The 18,180-nt window shown below is 51.3% G+C and overlaps 1 protein-coding gene across 3 annotated transcripts; it reads left to right on the top strand.

The window, feature by feature from the left end:
• The first annotated feature begins 1,183 nt into the window (after nucleotides 1-1,183).
• On the top strand, nucleotides 1,184-16,424 carry CFAP298 (cilia and flagella associated protein 298). Of its 3 annotated transcripts, none has more exons than XM_003132752.5 (7): nucleotides 1,184-1,447; nucleotides 4,664-4,831; nucleotides 6,850-6,917; nucleotides 13,142-13,300; nucleotides 14,600-14,731; nucleotides 15,815-15,910; nucleotides 16,204-16,424. In XM_003132752.5, exons 1-7 carry the CDS (start codon nucleotides 1,309-1,311, stop codon nucleotides 16,312-16,314), a joined length of 873 nt encoding a protein of 290 aa, XP_003132800.1. In that variant the 5' UTR covers nucleotides 1,184-1,308; the 3' UTR covers nucleotides 16,315-16,424. The 3 variants fall into 3 exon arrangements, with proteins under 3 accessions (XP_003132800.1, XP_084848105.1, XP_084848106.1); XM_084991979.1 differs by having other exon boundaries at nucleotides 6,850-7,108; nucleotides 10,928-13,300; XM_084991980.1 differs by lacking the exons at nucleotides 1,184-1,447; nucleotides 4,664-4,831; nucleotides 6,850-6,917 and adding an exon at nucleotides 10,113-10,860 and having other exon boundaries at nucleotides 12,032-13,300.
• Nucleotides 16,425-18,180: the final 1,756 nt, after the last annotated feature.

The following is an 18,180-nucleotide window of genomic DNA, read 5'->3' as shown; positions in this document are numbered from 1 at the left end:
TATGAGGCCCTGGATTGGCTTTGGGCATTTCCAGGCCTACAGTCACAAAATTCCTCCACTCGGCCCTGAACTCTAGGGATACACTTTCAATGGAGGAAGCCAAGGTTTCAGGTATACCAAGTAGCAGGTGCTTGCCATATTCAAATCAATTCGCATTTAGCAATGGGCTTCAAAGGAAATAACTAGAGGTAGGAGCTGCGCAGTATCTTAGTTTTGTTGGCGCCATGTTATTAAGGGCTCAGGGCAAATGTCATCCACATTTATTTAGGCATTCTTTGACCAACCAATTTAAAAAGCCAATCGCCCTGTCGTGTTTTCTTCATACCTCTATTTGAATTTGCCTTGTCTGTTTACTTTTGTTTTCTCTTTGTCACCTACACTGAACATAAGCTCCAGGAAAGCTGTGGACCTGCCGCCATGTCACCGGCTCTTGGAAGAAACAGCACAAGCCCTATTGCTCTTCAATAGGAATTTGTTGGTTGGTGGTCGGCTGGACGGTTGGCGGGGTGGGAAGAGGTCGCTGCACTAGCAGCTGCTCGAGTCACTCTAGATATATCCGAATCAGCCTGAACAAAGGAATATGGTCACTTTCCCAAACGCCTCCGTGCTGAAAACCCGAGCAGAGGAAACAGGCACCATGAGCGAGCCAGGACAGCCTCTCCAAAACGGCGCAGACCGGAAGCGGCGGGAGGCGTTTCCGGAAGTGAGGATTGGAGCCGGCGGAAATGCTCCTGCGACTCGCAGGTGCCTTGTGGAGGCTGTTGAGGGGCTCGGCGCCTGCGGGTGCCCACCACCCCACCCACTCCCGGCCTAGAAACTTCCCTTCCACCCATCTCCTTGAGTGGAGTGTCGGGCCCCAAGCCAGCGGACTGGGAGGTCCGCGCTCCCCTCCTGCTGCTTGGTCTGTTTGCTGGTTGTCCCGACAACAACCACATCCGGCAACTGTGCTGGGCGAATCCGGCTCGGCGGGTAGGCTCAGGCACCCGCGGTCCTCCAGGGCTGTGTAGAGGGTTGCTCAGCAGCACCTGCTTCCTGTAGTGGAGAGCTAGATCTCCGCGCACCGTAGCTTCCCCAGCCCCGGCTTCCGACCTGGAGTCGTGGCCCCTCAAACTTTGTTTCGTTGTTTCTCCTGGCAACAGCCACTTCCGGGAGCGAGTTTGGTTCCCCCGGCGCAGCGGAGGCCGGAGCTCTGGGTTCCGGCCTAACTGCCAGCAGCAGTTAGTCGGTCGACGCGGTTCGCCTGGCGGTTGATCGCGGCCCGCTCCTCCCCGGCCTTCTCGCCGTCTCGGCGGGGCCTCAGGGGCCACCATGGTTCTGCTGCACGTGAAACGGGGCGACGAGAGCCAGTTCTTGCTGCAGGCACCAGGGAGCACGGAGCTGGAGGAGCTTACCGTGCAGGTGGCCCAGGTTTACAACGCGCGGCTCAAGGTGCAGCGCATCTGCTCAGGTGCGGCCCCGCAGCGCCTCAAGTTTGCGACATGGGATCCTGGACCGCTCCGGGTCCGGGAGGGAGGGAGAAACGGAGCGGTCTGGAACGGAGGAAGTTGGGCGGGACCCACGAGGCTTTCTGGAGCAGGCTCGGGGCGAGGGTCAAGTTTGTGAAGATTTACAAAGATGTGCGACAGCCGGGCTTGAAATGGGACCGCGGCGTTCGCCAAGAGATGCTTGGAGAGCTGGCTGGCCCACCCCCAGGGTCTGGGAGCCGGGATTGGGGCGCTGGGAGCAAACAAACTGAAATAGGCCCAGTACAGAGGCAAGATGCAGGAGGGAGCAGAAAGCCTGGGCCCAAGAGCAGGTGTTGTCTGATTTCAGCAAGTGTGAGAGGTGGGACGACCAAAGGGCCGTTTTTTTAAAAAAGGGAATTCCGTGTTTTGTGACTTTTGAGGTAGAGCAGTTTCTGGATGAATCGCTCAGCTTTGGGACAGCCTTCAGGGGTGAGAAAGAGTGAGAGAGCCTCGTTGATCTTACCTCTCATGGTGTTCCCTTCCCCAGGAAACAGCCTGAGTCTCATGTTACAATGTTTTGGTCGCTTGCTCTCTCAACGCTCTGGAGCAGTGCTGTCCAATGGAACTTTCCACCGCGGAGCAAATGTTCCTTGGTCGTGCTGTCAGCAAGGCATCCACTAGCTGCATGTGGTGGTTGAGCATGACCAAAACGGCTGCATTTTTTATTTTATTTACGTTTAAATTTAAGTAGGAAGATGCAGTTAGTAACTACCATTAGGCAGCACAGCACTTGACAGGATGATACTCCAGGTGTGGTCTAGAATGTGATTTTTTTCCTATGATACCATGATTTTGGTGCCATGGAGTACTCCTTAAGGGTCCTGCTTTCTCCCTTTAGGGGTGATATGTATAGTTTCTTACTAAGACTTACTGATTCCAAAACAAGCTCTGTAGTAAAAGTTATTTTGTTCTGTTTTGGCCGCCCCACTCCATGGAGTTCCCAGGCCAGGGAATCAGATCTGAGCCATGGTTGCAAGCTATACCACAGTTGTGGCAACACCGAATCCTTTAACCCAATGTGCCGGCCCGGGATGGAACCTGCATCCTGGTTCTGCTGAGATGCCCTGAGCCTGTTGTGCCACAGTGGGAACTCCATAAATGTTATTTTAAAATTAAAGCATGGGGGGGTGGACACTCCAATTCTTTGTGTGTAAAATTATCAGTTGAAACGCGGTACCGATTGTGCAGTCATGTTAGTGAGGAGTTCCCATCGTGGCTCGGTGGTTAACGAATTCGGCTAGGAACCATGAGGTTGCGGGTTCCATCCCAGCACTTGCTCAGTGGGTTAAGGATCTGGTGTTGCCGTGAGCTGTGGTGTAGGTCGAAGACGCGGCTCGGATCCCGTGTTGCTGTGGCTCTGACAGGCCGGTGGCTACAGCTCCGATTTGACCCCTAGCCTGGGAACCTCCATATGCCGAGGGAGCAGCCCTAGAAAAGGCAAAAAGACAAAAAGAAAAAAGAAAACCCATTCATTCAGTCCACAGTTGTTCTTGTCAGCTGTGGTTCAGGTGGCTCCAGTGCTCTGCCCAGCGAGACAGGGGTGAATGAGACCAGCCCCTAGCGCCCCAGGACTTACAGTCTTGTTGGGGGGAGAGAGATGAGTATCCCATACACAGCCCATTAAGTTCCACCATTTGTTCCATAGTATTGCATAGTACAGGCCACCTGATGTCTTCACACGGTGCTGTGGGAAGACAGCTCCATGTACCTCATTCATGAGGAAGGAAGGGAGAGGGAGAAAGAGAAGAGAAAGAAAGAGAAGGAAGGAAAAGAAAAAAGAAAGGGAGAGAGCAAAGGAGAAGAAAGAAAGAAAAGAAAATTTGCAAGATGAAAATGTGAATTCTTTTTGGTGTGACTATGTAGAGAATAGGACAAATATCAAGCATGTGTTTTGTGATACTGGAAAATCAAGGTCTTTTCCTGTCTCTGCCACTGCGGAGCTGTGTGAGCTGCCTCACATCCTCCCCCATGACCAGATTTATGGAAAATATTGATAAAGTATTTATCTAAAGTTTTATAGCTTATTTTTTAAAATTATAGTTGACTTACCATGTTATGCTGCTTTCTGCTGTGCAGCAGTGTATATGAAGTTTCGTATAAAGTAGTAGCATGTAACCTGAGCAAGCCCCAGGTGATACAACTACAGATTAGGCAAGACAGGGATTTTGATAACTCTCTGACCTGCCTTGCAAGGTGAAATTAAATGAGATAAGCTATATGGGTGCACTTGGAAGACCACAACACCCTTCGTGGATATGTATTCAGACTGCCAATGAATTTGAATTTGTGCTGCTGCGTTTTTCGCTTTTTAGGTCCACACCTGTGGGTCGCACCTGGGGCATATGGAAGTTCCCAGGCTAGGGGTCAAATCGAAGCTGCAGCTGCACACCTACACCACAGCCACAGCAATGAATACAGGATCCAAGCCATGCTGGCAACCTACACCATAGCTCATGGCAACCCTGGATGTTTAACCCTCTGAGTAAGGTCAGGGATCACACTTGCCTCCTTGTGAATCTAAGTCCAGTTCGTAGCCTACTGAGCCACAGCAGCGACTCTGAATTTGTGCTTCTTGAGTGCCAGGAAGTACAACGTAACACAGAGGGTTATAGCACAGCATCTGCAGCCTGTGACCGTGGGCGAGCTCCTAAACCCTCTGCTTCTCTTGACCTAGGACAAATTGCTGAGCATCTGTCAAAAATCAAGGACAAGTGTGACACAGCAAGTGCCATCTAAGTTTGTTAAATAAGAGACCCGTGGGGGGGGGGGAGTTCCCATTGTGGCTCAGTGGTTAACGAATCCGACTAGGAACCATGAGGTTGCGGGTTTGATCCCTGGCCTCGCTCAGTGGGTTAAGGATCTGGCGTTGCCGTGAGCTGTGGTGTAGGTTGCAGACGTGGCTCGGATCCCGTGTTGCTGTGGCTCTGGCGTAGGCCGGAGGCTACAGCTCCGATTCGACCCCTAGCCCAGGAACCTCCACATGCTGCAGGAGCAGCCCTAGAAATGGCAAAAAGACAAAAAAAAAAAAAAAGAGAGAGAGAGAGAGAGAGCCAGGGGGCAAGAGCCCTGACCTCTAGGGAGCTTACATTCCAATGAGGTGTAAGGTGTTAGGATGATGGTTCTGATACATGTTGTCTCACGTTCTCTCATTTTTTAAGAAATGGAAGAATTAGCAGAACATGGCATATTTCTCCCTCCTAATATGCAAGGACTGACTGATGACCAGATTGAAGAATTGAAATTAAAGGATGAATGGGGCGAAAGGTGTGTACCCAGTGGAGGTTCAGTATTTAAAAAGGATGATATTGGACGAAGGAATGGGCAAGGTAAGCCAGTATTTTTCGTCTTCGTGCATGCCTGAATATAGCAATAAGTATGAAAGCAGGGTTTTTGTTGGTGGTGGTGGTTTTTGGCCACCTGTGGCATGCGGAAGTCCCATGAGCCACAGCAGTGACGTCACTAGATCCTTAATCAACTGAGCCACCAGGGAATTCCTGAAAGCAGTTCTTCAAGTAAAAAAATTGACCTCAGCATTTCTATACAAACTGAGTACTAGGTAACTCCTTGTGGCCAAACACTAACGCAGAACAAATGCAATGGCTAAAGGAAGCATCTGTCTTCTTGCTCTTACGAAGCTGCAGCTGGTTTTTATTTATTTGTTTGTTTTTGCTTTTTAGGGCCGCACCCTTGGCATATGCAAGTTCCCAGGCTAGGGGTCGAATTGGAGCTATAGCTGCCGGCCTACACCACAGCCACAGCAACATGGGATCCGAGCCACGTCTGCAACCGACACCACAGCTTGTGGCAACGCCAGATCCTTAACCCTACGGAGCAAGGCCAGGGATCGAACCTGAGTCCTCATGGATCCTAGTCAGGCTTATTACCGCTGAGGCGCAGCAGGAACTCTGTTGCAGCTCCTTGGAGAATGTAATATGTGAACCATATGAAATTACCACCTTTGTAGGCGACAGATGGTTGGAAATTGGTGCTTTCATACGGTGCAGCCTAACGGTGTGTGAGGAGATAAACAGTGAAAATAGTTGGTGTTTTGTTACAGTTTACAAGTCGGGGTTTATTTAGAGATTCTGTGTGGGAGGAAATGAGCATTAGCACAGCGTGCCTCTCTTTTGTACACAGCAGCTTAGGATGCGCCCGATGCTGAAGAAATTACTCTCCTCTTAGCACGTGGTTGTTCATCTAGAACTGGAAGGAAACAGGGATGATAGTCCACTGTGATAGCTTATCCCTTTTAACCTGCCTAAAAAGCTCCATTTAAAAGACTGTAACTGGAGTTCCCGCCGTGGTTCAGTGGTTAACGAACCCGACTAGGAACCATGAGGTTGCGGGTTCGATCCCTGGCCTCGCTCAATGGGTTAAGGATCGGGTGTTGCTGTGAGCTGTGGTGTAGGTGTAGGTCGAACACTTGGCTCGGATCCTGCGTTGCTGTGGCTCTGGTGTAGGCCAGTGGCTACAGCTCCAATTCCACCCCTAGCCTGGGAACCTCCACATGCCACAAGAGCAGCCCAAGAAATGGCAAAAAGACCAAAACAAACAAACAAACAAACAAAAAAAAAAACCCCTAAGTATCTACTATGCTCTTAAAACACTATTAGGAATTAAAAGAAAAAATAGAAAAATGGCCCTGTAAGGGACAGAAAAAAATTTTCAGAAAAAGAAGTGTTAAAGATTGAAGATACCACGAATTTCCAGCATTATGTCCTTTGAATTTTAACCTAGAAAATGGTTGTGTGCCTTCCACATCTCGTCATACCTAAACCCGTTCTCAATGTGGAGAGATTCTTTGCTTTTTAGAAGGAATTGCGTCAGTGAGAAAATGGAACCCATAAAAAATTAACACGAGTTCCCACTGTGGCATGGCAAGTTGAGGATCCGGCATTGTCTCTGTAATGAGTTAAGGATCCAGTATTGCCGCAGCTGTGGCATAGGTCACAGCTACAGCTCAGTTCGATTCCTGTCCCGGGAACTTCCATATGCCACAGGTGTGGCCAAAAAAGAGGAAAAAAAAACAAAAACAAAAAAACCCGTTGATTAACAATCTGTTATTACCAGTTTATTATTCATCTTTAAACCAAGATTATCTCAAATTAATTAGTATTTTCAGTGCCTAAACAATACCATTATTAATGATTAAGATGATAAGTTTTGAGAGATTTTTATTTAACTTCTTACAGCCACCTTTCCTGTATCCCTCTCCTAAATTCCATTCTGGTACTTTTCTCTCTTCTGGCCTACACCCCATCTCTGCCAGAAGGGATTAGGATATTGAAGAAGAGTTTTAAAGATGGCTCTCTCTCTCTCCCCCTCCCCTTTTTTATTTTTATAGCTCCAAATGAAAAAATGAAGCAAGTTTTAAAGAAGACTATTGAAGAAGCCAAAGCAATAATCTCTAAGGTCAGCTCTTTAAATGAGGCTCTAAAGCTTGTCTTTGGAAATGGAAACTCCAATTACGGTTTCCAGAGTTGTCTGCCCAGCAGCCTTTTCATTTCCTTTCGTTCCTTTTCTTTTTTAAGCCTTTCAGACGCAAGGGAAACAAGCGGGTTTGGGGTGGGTCCTCGCTTTTTCTGTCCACAGTTGTGACAGTTGTGCTCGACCATACGCGTTCCTACAGGTCAGACAAAAATGGTTATTGGCTGGAGTTGCCATCGTGGCTCAGCAGAAACGAATCTGACTAGTATCCATGAGGTTGCAGGTTCCATCCCTGGCCTCACTCAGCAGGTTAAGGCTCCAGCGTTGCTGTGAGCTGTGGCGTAGGTTGCAGACAACTCGGATCTGGGGTTGCTGTGGCTGTGATGTAGGCCAGCAACTATAGCTCCGATTCGACCCCTAGCTTGGAAATTTCCGTATGCCGCAGGTGCGGCTCTAAAAAGATAAAAAAAAAAAAAAAAATGTTATTGGCTGTTGTAAATGTAGGACGAGTATGAGTTGATGCATTTGTCTTCTTGTTTCCTTCATTTTTTTTTTAATTGAAGTATACTTGATTCACAGTATTGTGTTAGTTTCAGGGGTACAGTGTGGTGATTCAGTTGTGGGGTTTTTTCTGATTCTCTTCTAAGCTACTTAAATATGGAATATAGTTCTCTGTGCGCTCCAGTAAATCCTTGTTGCTTATCTCTTGTGTAGAGTGGTTTGTGACTGTTAAGAACTAAAGAAAGAAGAGAGGAGCCGTGAACATTGTGGCGTCACACGCTAGATCCACAGATAATTTACGCAACAAGTGTTTATGAACTACTTTTTTTTTTTTTTTTTTTTTTGTCTTTTTCTAGGGCCGCACTTGCAGCATATAGAGGTTCCCAGGCTAGGGGTCTAATTGGAGCTACAGCTGCCAACCTACACCACAGCCACAGCAATGCCGGCTCCTTAACCCACTGAGCGAGGCCAGGGATTGAACCTACAATCTCATGGTTCCTAGTCAGATTCGTTAACCACTGAGCCACGACGGGAACTCCTGAATTACTTTTTTTAAATCGTCTTAATTATTTTCACAAAAATTATTTCATAGAAGGAGGAATACAAGCCATACATACCATTGACGTGCAGATAATGAGTCTGAAGGCAAAGAATTTAAGGACTCTTTGGAGTTCCTGTTGTGGCTCAGTGGGTTAAGAATCTGATGAGGATCCATGAGGACACAGGTTCCATCCCTGGCCTCGCTCAGTAGGTTAAAGGATCTGGCGTTGCTGTAGCTGTGGCGTAGGCCTGCACCTGCGGCTCTGGTTCTACCCCTAGCCTGGGCACTTCCTTATGCCACAAGTGGGGCTGTAAAAATATCAAAAAAGAAACAATCAAATTTTTTAAAAAATGTAAGGACTTTTCAAATTCTAAATGTTTTTGCCAGTTGCTTTGTTTATGTGTTGCCAGTATTGGTTGCTACCCCGCCTCCACCCCACGCAGGCCTTCTCACTTGATAACTGTTTTGTTTTGGTTTTTTCCATCCTTCCCAATGCACTGGGCAAAACTGTGATTTCTAAGCCACCATTCTTCAGACTCTTAACTCATCCCTTAGGTGCTTCAGGCAAGACTGCCCCTCCGTGCCTGTTAATATAGCGAAGGCTCGGAGTTCCCATCATGGCGCAGTGGTTAATGAATCCGACTAGGAGCCATGAGGTTGCAGGTTCGATCCCTGGCCTCTCTCAGTGGGTTAAGGATCTGGTGTTGCCGTGAGCTGTGGTGTAGATTGCAGACGTGGCTCGGATCCCGAGTTGCTGTGGCTCTGGCGTAGGCCAGCGGCTACAGCTCTGATTAGACCCCTAGCCTGGGAACCTCCATATGCCACGGGAAGCAGCCCTGGAGAAGGCAAAAAGACAAATATATATATATGTGTATATCTAGCGAAGGCTCTGGGAAGGCCCACAAGGAAGGTGTTGCTTCGTCCAGTGTTTGCTGCATGCCCTTGGCCGCAGACCTGTTCTTGAAAAGGGCAGATCAGAAGTATTAAGCTCTAGTCAAGTTGGCGCATCTGAGAACACGTTAGGAGAACAGCGGCCAGGACCGGGCTCTGCCCGCTTCACTCGCCACGCTTTCTTCTGCGAACTCCTGCCCATTTGTTTGTATCATTTCTTCCCTTTGCCCGTGTGCATGTTTATGAAGTCACTTCCTACTTGCGGGGTTCCAGTCGCTTTGCTGCAGTGATTTGCCTAACGTTGCAGAGCTGCCGGGTGGTCAGACCTCACCTCTTGCCCGGGGACCTTGCCCCACCGCCCCAGCCAACACCCCCCCCGGGGGGGGGGAGTGTGGGGGGGAGTCCTGTCCATCCAGACACACCAGGCACGCAGGTGAGGGTTCAGGTCCCCTTGGCCCCGGCCCGGAGTCTCCCCTCCATCACTTGGGTTCCTCGGGCGGGGTGGGGGGCAGAGTGGAGATGGTGGATTAACTGCGCCTCTTGGGAGGGGGTCACGGTCCTTCTGTAGAGAGGACAGCTGGGAAATCTGTTGTCCCAAGGTGGCACCTAGGTCTCTCTGTCACTTGCTGTGGCACCCGGTTGGGAATCACTGTCCATGGCAATTGGCGGAGCTTTTGTAAACAGAGACTCTATGTATATTGATGGGAGGGCGCCCTCGAGCAGGAGGTCTTCCCTCCGGTGACCTGGGATCCGATGGGTCATCGCGCTGTTCCCCTGGCCCCTGTGGTACACGCCACTGATGGGGTGACCTGATGTGTTTTGGGGGATTTGTGACCTAGGAAGCAGTTTCACAAGCCGCCCTTCGAGCAGGTCAGGCAGGACTCTTGCCTCCACCTTTCAGGTCAGGACAGGGCTCTAGAGAGTTTAAATCTGGGCCTCCAGGCCTCCTCTCCCTGCTCTGGGACAGGCAGCATCCGTGCTGATGACCGTGCTGTGCCCACATCACAAGGCCCCCGTGTCTCCTCGAAAGCCGAGACTTACAGCTCTCTTCCTGTCACTCGTCTACACCGTGGTCAGACTGGAAGTCACTCTTAGCACACTTCCCTCTCAGTGTGGGCTCTGAGCTTGCTGTCATAGTGCAGAATCCTCCAATCTCCCCTGCCCCCACACTGGCCACCCGGCTCCTGTGGGTTCCTGCCAGTGGGATCCCTATAAGCCCCTTCCCTAACTATCCCCCCCCCCAACCTGATGCAGCCTCCTCCTGGAGGCTGCCATGTCGCCTGTGCCCCCTGGCCTGACCTCACTGGGTCTGGCGACCTGCTAGTCCTTCCTGGGTCTGAGACTCAAGCCTCTGAGACCCCGTCCCCTTCCTGGGCTCCTGCCCTCTCACCTGCTCCTCAGCAGTGAGGTCAAAGCCGCTTGGCTCCCTGCCCAGCCTCCCTTCCTGCATCTCTCCTTCTTCCCTGGAAATGCTGCCTGGGGTCTCTTGCCCTGGGCTCCCTCCCTCTCACACCACTGCTCCCACTCGGGCTTGCCTGCCTCCTCCCTTCCAGAAATCCAGGAAGGGTGGTGGTGTCTCTGGTCCGTCTGCCCTCCAGGCTGCAGCCACTCAGTCCATGCGCAGGTGGGCCTCCTGCCTTAGCAGGAAAAGCCTCTGCAGCCCAGCCTTCCACACGACCTCCCATCACCGCCTCCCAGCCGCCTTCCTGGAGGAGAAGCCTCCAGCTCGGCCCGGATGCCCTGGGTTTCTCAGAACCTGGCCTCTGTTTCCTTCCTGCACACAATGGCCACATCGAGCTGGCTCGTACCAGCCACCCCCTAACCAGCAAATCCAGAGGCTTTTTCCTTCTGGGTCCCAGACCTTCTGTCTCTGTTTGTTTTGTCTTTTTGTCTTTTTAGGGCTACACCCAGGGCATATGGAGGTTCCCGGGCTAGGGGTCAAATCGGAGCTGTAGCTGCCAGCCTACACCACAGCCACAGCCACACCAGATCCGAGCTGCATCTGTGACCTACCCCACAGCTCACGGCAACACTGGATCCTTAACTCACTGAGCAAGGCCAGGGATCGAACCTGCAACCTCATGGTTCCTAATCGGATTCATTTCCATTGCACCACGACGGGAACTCCGGACCCTCTGTCTTTTGCCCATAGCCCCGGGCCCCCCGCTGCTGCGGTCCCTCCCGGCTCTCCCCCTGCTCTTGCCTCTTAAATTTGGTGTTTCTCAAAGGGCTTTATCCCTGGCCCTCTCCTCTTTTCTTTCTGCTCTTTCTCCCTTGAGAAAGAAACACATCTTCTTTGCCAGATACAAACCCCACCCCCTGCCGGAACCTCAGATCCTCCGCCAGCATCCACCCCACCCGCTCCTTTACCTGCAGCCTGACTTTCCGCCTGGTCCCTAGATGGTTCTACCTGAAGGTCCAGCACTTCAGGCTCAGGTTTTCTAGACCTGAACTCATTGATTCCTGCGCCCCGTGGTCTGTACCCAAGAGGAGGCGCCTCCTGCAGCCTCTTCCGCGAACAGAGCCACCGGGTCTCAGTGCCCCGGGCTGTGGTCCTCAGTGCCACCTCCATCACTTCCTCGCTGTCACCCATAAGCCTTAAGTCTGGGCCTGAACCGTCCCCTCGCTCGATGCATCTTCAATCCAACTCCCCTCATTTCCATGGTCATTCCTCTCATAGCCTTTGTGTTGGACACCAGCTCGGAGGCCAGCTCAGCTCTCTGACCCTGACTTACCCAGAGCTGGCACCCCAAGTGAACCGTGAGATCCCCAACCAGAATTCCCTTCCTCCAGACACCGGGCGCTCCACACGTCTGTCTGGCTTGTCTACCGATTTGGAGGTTCCCAGGCCATCCCCCCTGCCCCCCACTTCAGGTTCAGTAATTGGCTAGAACTGACCCCAGAACCGGCTGCAGGTACTGTACTTGCTATCATTCATTACACACAGGACACAGCTTGGAAACTTCCAGATGGAAGAGACGCATAGGGTGGAGTTGGGACAGCGCCTCCATGCCCTCCCCCGCTCTGTGAATTCTGGGCACCCCCTTCCCGAACACCATTGTGGTCTCAGGAGTTCCCATTGTGGCATAGCGGGTTAAGAACCCAACTAGTGTCCATGAGGATGCAGGTTCGATCCGCAGCCTCACGCAGTGGGTTAAGGATCCAGTGTGGCTGTGGCTGTGGCTGTGGCATTGGCCCGCAGCTGCAGCTCTGATTGGACCCCTAGGCTGGGAACCTCCATATGCCACAGGTGTGACCCTAAAAAAAAAAGGAAAAAAACCAAGAACATCAGTGTATTCTCCAATCAAAGGCTCCTCTGAGCTTTCATGTCCAAAATTTTCATTGGGGTTTCATTGTGTGCCTGATGACTTAAAAATTGTTGGCCACCTGATTGAGCTCATCCCAGGCCCCTCTACTCCCCAGAGCGGGTGGTGGGGGGATCTGAAAGCTGCAACCCTCTAATCTCAGCTTGGGCTTCCTGGGGAGGCCCCCCTCACCCCCCAAAACTATCTAAGGGCTCACCTGGGTCAGTCACTTCGTTAGCATGAGCTCAGCATGGGTCCAAGGAGGCTGGTTAGGAATAATATGATACTCGAATCACTCAGGAGGTGGCACCAGTTTTTGAAGCTCTGTACTGGGAACGGGACAAGGATCAGACGTATGCTTTAGTACATCACCTTTTCTCTGCACCCTTCACAGCCCAGCTACCCAGGCCCATTCCACACCCCAGGCAAGATGAGTCCCCCAGTGTCATCACTTCTTCCCAGAAAAGCCACTTGACTGTCACCCATCGCCTCATGGTCATTGCCAATCCCATACCCTGGCGTTCACGGCCATTCCATATCCACTCTGCCAGGCCAGCAGCAGCATCTCCTCTCCTGCCCAGAGCAGTGGGGGCCACTGGCTGTTACCCACTTTTCTCTGCTGCCATTTGTCCCGAAGCACCACGTTCCTGTCTGCACCCAGTCACCCCACCTGTGTTTCCAGGCCTGCCTGAGATGCGTCTTCTCTGCAGTGTCTCCCCATCCCCCCCCCATCTGTGCTCTGCACGTCATGCCACCCCCTCGGGGCCCTGCCATTCTGCTCTGTAACCCAAGCTGTGGCAGCCATGGCACAGCCCTGGCCGTAGATGGCAGTCTCTGTGACAGCAAGCACCACCTGATTCATTCTGTTGTTGGCAGTGTCTGGCTGGGGTCTCTCTTGTACGAGGGCTTGATTGATATTTGGTGACTTGATTAGCCACATGGTAGACAGTGATGCCTGTAACCACTTGCAGAAACAAGTGGAAGCCAACATCTGCGTTACCATGGAGATGGTGAAAGATGCCTTGGACCAGCTTCGAGGTGCGGTGATGATCGTCTACCCCATGGGGTTGCCACCATACGATCCCATCCGGATGGAATTTGAAAATAAAGAAGATCTGTCGGGAACTCAGGTACGTGACACCCGGGCCTTCTGTGCACGCCTCCCCCCCTGGAGAGCAGAAGCCCCTCAGACTTGACCGTCCTCTCTCGATCTAGTTCTCTGCTTCCTGCACCACTTTCTGTCTTGCTGCGCCAGGCTTCAGAGCAGAATTATCAATTCGGGGGAGGCCCCCCCGAGGGTGGTGTGCCCCTGGCTGAGGATGTGGCCCACACTCAGGGGGCAGAGGGAAGAGAGTAACTGAAAACATCCCCACTGGGAAGCCAGTAACCTGATTTGTGCCTCTTTCTACCCAAATGTACTGATCCCTTTGCATGGAGTTTTGTGTTCTAGCCTTACCCCTTGACCCTTGCTATTTTCCTAGCTTTCTGTTCCGCTTGCTTGTTTTTCTCGTTTATTCCTCCTACTGTGGGATGGTGTCTTTTTCTCTGAGCCACCCTCCACAGCTGGAATATCCAGAAGCAAACAAACAGCCCCAGGTTACCTATACAGATCCTCCTCGACATCCAGTGGCGTGATGTCCTAACAAACCCATTCTACGTTGAAAATATTATACGGGATCAATGCTTTTAATACACTTAATCTACTGAACATCATAGCAGCTCAGCCTACCTTCAAGTGCTCACAGCACATACTTATATTGGCCTATAACTGGGCAAAATCGTCTAACACAAAGTCTTTTTTATCCTAATGTGTTGAAAATCTCATGTAATTTATTGACTACTGTACCGAGAGCGAAAAACATTGTCTGGGTACGGGATGGTTGTGAGCGTGTGGCTGCCGAGCCCGGCGAACACACGGGCTCACTGCCGCCGCCCAGCGTCCTGAGAAAGGATCATTCTGCACACTGCTAGCCCCGCGGGAGACCACAGTTCACAGTTTGAAGGATGGTTTCTACTGAAGGCCTTCCACTTTCACACCGTCATGTAGTCAAAAAGTCATGAATCAAACCCCCTGAAGGCGGGGACTTTTGTCCTTAAACACCCAGCAGGAGTCCAGTGTTCTTCCCTGGCAGTAACCTCAAAACCCATCCAAGAGAGACCTTGTATCATGGATGACGGTGCAAAGGAGATAGGATGGTCCCCCCATCCCAGATCAAGAAGTTACTGGGTCAGAGTCTGAGCTGCAACTAACAGGGAAGGTGCTGAAAGAAGCGAGTGCTTCCCAGAGGCGCCCAGGAGGGTGGGAAGAGGGAGGTGCCAGAAGCCCCGCCCATGCTGGGAGGAGCCCCAGCCATGCTCCGCCCCCAAGGCAGGGCCACACCCCTGGCAGGGTCCTGACAACCTTCTGGCTGGTTCTTACCTTGGCCCAGGCAGGACTGAGTGTCATCAAAGAATCAGAGGCACAGCTGTGGTGGGCAGCCAAGGAGTTAAGAAGAACGAAGAAGCTTTCAGACTACGTGGGGAAAAATGAAAAAACCAAAATCATCGTCAAGATTCAGCAAGTAAGTACTCTAATGTGTCACTGCTGATAAAAATGTACAATATACATCTGAAAGATTTAAATCCCTTCTGCAGACACTTTAATTCTGTTGGTTCAGGATTAAAGTAAAACCGCCCTCTTCATGGAGCGAAAACTGGGAGGGAGTATGGATTGATTGACAATATCTGGAGTTTGGTTTAATTGGGCCATGCTAATTTCACCTTTCAAAAAAACAGGGATACAAGTAACCAGAAATGCTTCTTGAAATGAAAAACACAGCCCAGAGCACTGATCCCAAGATTTTCAAAGCGCTGTTGCTCTGAATGAGGCGGAGGGGCTGCCAAGCTACAGGCTGCTGTGTTACCCACTCTCTTAAATCAATTCTCTACAATTCTGGGGAAAGAGGTCCCCCCACAATTAACTCTGCCCCTCCCCGCTGGACCTGCAGCAGCTGACTTGGGAATGGCCGTGACCGATACGGCACCACCCAGCCTCTAGTGTGAGAGCCCAGAGCAAGACCAGGACTTCCCTGATCGCTCACTTGGATGTCAGAAGTCAAAGCCCTGGGGAGTTCCCATTGCGACTCAGTGGAAACAAGTCTGACTAGCATCTATGAGGACGCAGGTTCGATCCCTGGCCTCGCTCAGTGGGTTAAGGATCTAGTGTTGCCGTGAGCTGTGGTGAAGGTGCGGGATCTGAGTTGCTGTGGCTGTGGTGTAGGCCAGCAGCTATAGCTCTAATTCGACCCCTAGCCTAGGAACCTCTGTATGCCACGGGTGCAGCCCTAAAAAGATTAAAAAAGAAAAAAAGAAGTGGATAATCTGGCTCAGCTGGTTAAGAACCCGATGCTGTCTCTCTAAGGATGCGGGTTCAATCCCTGGCCTCGATCAGTGGGTTAAGGATCCGGTATTGCCGTAAGCTGCAGTGTAGGTCACAGCTCCGATTTGAGTCTTCGCCAGGGAACTTCCTTATGCTGCTGGTGTGGCCGTAAAAAGAAAAGAATAAAAGTGTTTATCTTCAGCAGTCAGCATTCGCTGTGACTTCCTAGGTCTTCCTTCTAAGAATGCCTTAATCCGCATTTTGCTGTCCCCTCATTTTTTTTCAGAGGGGACAAGGAGCTCCAGCCCGCGAACCCATCATTAGCAGTGAGGAGCAGAAGCAGCTGATGCTGTATTATCACAGAAGACAAGAGGAGCTCAAGGTACCAGCTTTCAACAGAGCTGGCGCCCTGGGGCCTTCACCCCATGCCCTTCCCTGGCACTGGGGCTCTTGAGGGGCTGTTGGGGGGTGGGGGGGGCGGCTGTTGGGCTCTGCAGGATGTAGTGGGCAGACTTGCTGAGCTTCAGCCTCTCCAGGGCTGTGCGGGCCCTGCCAGGCGTCCACCGGCATTAAAGTCTGGGGGTGTCCTGCTGCCAGGGAGCGGGGAGGTTGGTCGTGGGTTCTGCAAGACCCTTTCTGGCAGTGCCTTCCTGAACGAAACCCATTTGTCTCCAGAAACTGGAAGAAAATGACGATGACTCCTGCCTAAATTCTCCGTGGGCAGATAACACCGCTTTGAAAAGACATTTTCATGGCGTCAAAGACATCAAGTGGAGACCAAGATGAAGAGCTGATGAAGCGCTCCAAACTATGAGCTCGCTTTTCTTTAGGCAAATAGCAGTAATAATAAATAGTAACAAGAGGACATCCGCAATCCTCTGTAAAAGATGTTGACATTTCTAGTGTTCAGTCTGAATTTTTTTTTTGGGGGGGGGTCTTTTTGCCTTTTCTAGGGCCGCTCCTGCGGCACATGGAGGTTCCCAGGCTAGGGGTCGAATCGGAGCTGTAGCCACTGGCCTACACCACAGCCAGAGCCACACGGGATCCGAGCCGAGTCTGCAACCTACACCACAGCTCCTGGCAACGCCAGGGATCGAACCCGCAACCTCCTGGTTCCTAGTCTGATTCATTAACCACTGAGCCACGACGGGAACTCCCTCAGTCTGAATTTTTAAACTAAAAGTTAGGGTTTTTAGAACTTAATAAATACATCCTCAAAAGAGTCTGCCTAAATTATTTTTCTTTCAGGACAGCTATCTAGCATGTGAATTTTTTCTTTGGCAAAATCCTGAGGATGTAATTACAAATATTTCCCCCCCTCCCCAGTTTCTTTTTATTTTCTGTTCTCATGACAGCTGCTGTGCTGTGGGAAATGGAAAAGGCCTTTTCCCCACAGCAAGTCCAGGATCTGCTGTGCAACTTGGCCGCCAGCGGCCACTAGAGGCCGCCCGTCACTCCCTCGTCCCGCACTTTTGGGGGGCCTCCCTGCAGAGCTGCAGAGACCCAATTCTCAGTCTTGATTCTGAGACTGCCGTGAACCAGCAGAAGATCTGACTGTAGCTGGGCATCACCCAGCTTCAAAGATCAAGTTCACCCCCTGGCTGATACCTGGCTGGTCTTGTCCTCTCGGTGGAAAGGCTGCACCTGTGTGGAAGTTGGGTGGCCGAAGTGGGCTAACCTTGACCCTGGACAAGTTCCTGTGTGACTTCTGGGCTTTTCCTAATACAAATGCAGGTCCTGGTAATGGACTGTTCTCCCCGTGGACTCAGCCTGAAGCTCTTGCGCTGAGGTTGGCACCGAGGTCAAGGGATGCAAACCTTGTTGGCTTGGTGACCCCTTGGCCACAGGACACGCTGGCTCACCTGTCATCCTGACCCTATATTTTAAGTTCACCAACTCTTTTATCTCCGCAAACGCTGACGCTTTAGCCACTCGGGTACATTTCTCAGATTATGCAGCCAGAAGTGGCCTGGATGTTCTTGTCCTGCTGCTTTTGGTCTGTAGAATATGGTTCTCCTTGTCAGAGGCAGTGCATCGTGCTCACTTTGAGGAAAAGCGAAGTGACAGGGACGTTCCCTGCCCTGGTCTCCCCAGGCCTGCCGCCACTCCCCCGTCCACCAAGGTGCCGGATCTCCCCCGCACAGCCGCAAGGACGGAGCCTTGGCCGCAAGGAGGCAACCTGACCTGGGGCGGGGCCAGGACCCTGGTTCCACTGTGGGGCGTGGGGACTGGCCATGTCTCCCCCATCCTTCTCTGCACACCAGCAAGGCCACGCCGACTGTCCCTACCTCAAGGGGAGGGCTTGACTCCTGATAGACTTGGTTCTCCTTCCAGAACCTTCTGCCACCCATTCTCACCTCCCCGCCAATTACTTAGAGCAGTTACTGACCACCTACTAGCATTTTTGCTGTTCTCAAAACAGCATCTCCGTTTCTATGTTTTTTATTTCCCTTTGGCTGCACCTGCAGCATGAAGAAGTTCCTGGGCCAGGGATCGCACCTGCAGCATGAAGAAATTTCTGGGCCAGGGATCGAACCTGCACCATAGCAGTGACCTGAGCCACTGCAGTGACACCACCAGATCCTTAACCTGCTGCACCATGAGAGAACTCCAAAATAGCGTTTTCTAAAGTGGCCTGTAACTGACTGTATG

The sequence above is a fragment of the Sus scrofa genome, chromosome 13 (assembly GCF_054392235.1).
Source record: "Sus scrofa isolate SSC_HxYL_T2T_F1_AM1 chromosome 13, Sscrofa_HxYL_maternal_Yorkshire_Landrace_v2.0, whole genome shotgun sequence".
NCBI classification, from domain to species: Eukaryota; Metazoa; Chordata; class Mammalia; order Artiodactyla; family Suidae; genus Sus; species Sus scrofa.
The sequence above is the reverse complement of the archived record's forward strand: the minus strand, read 5'-3'. Positions and strand labels throughout refer to the sequence as shown.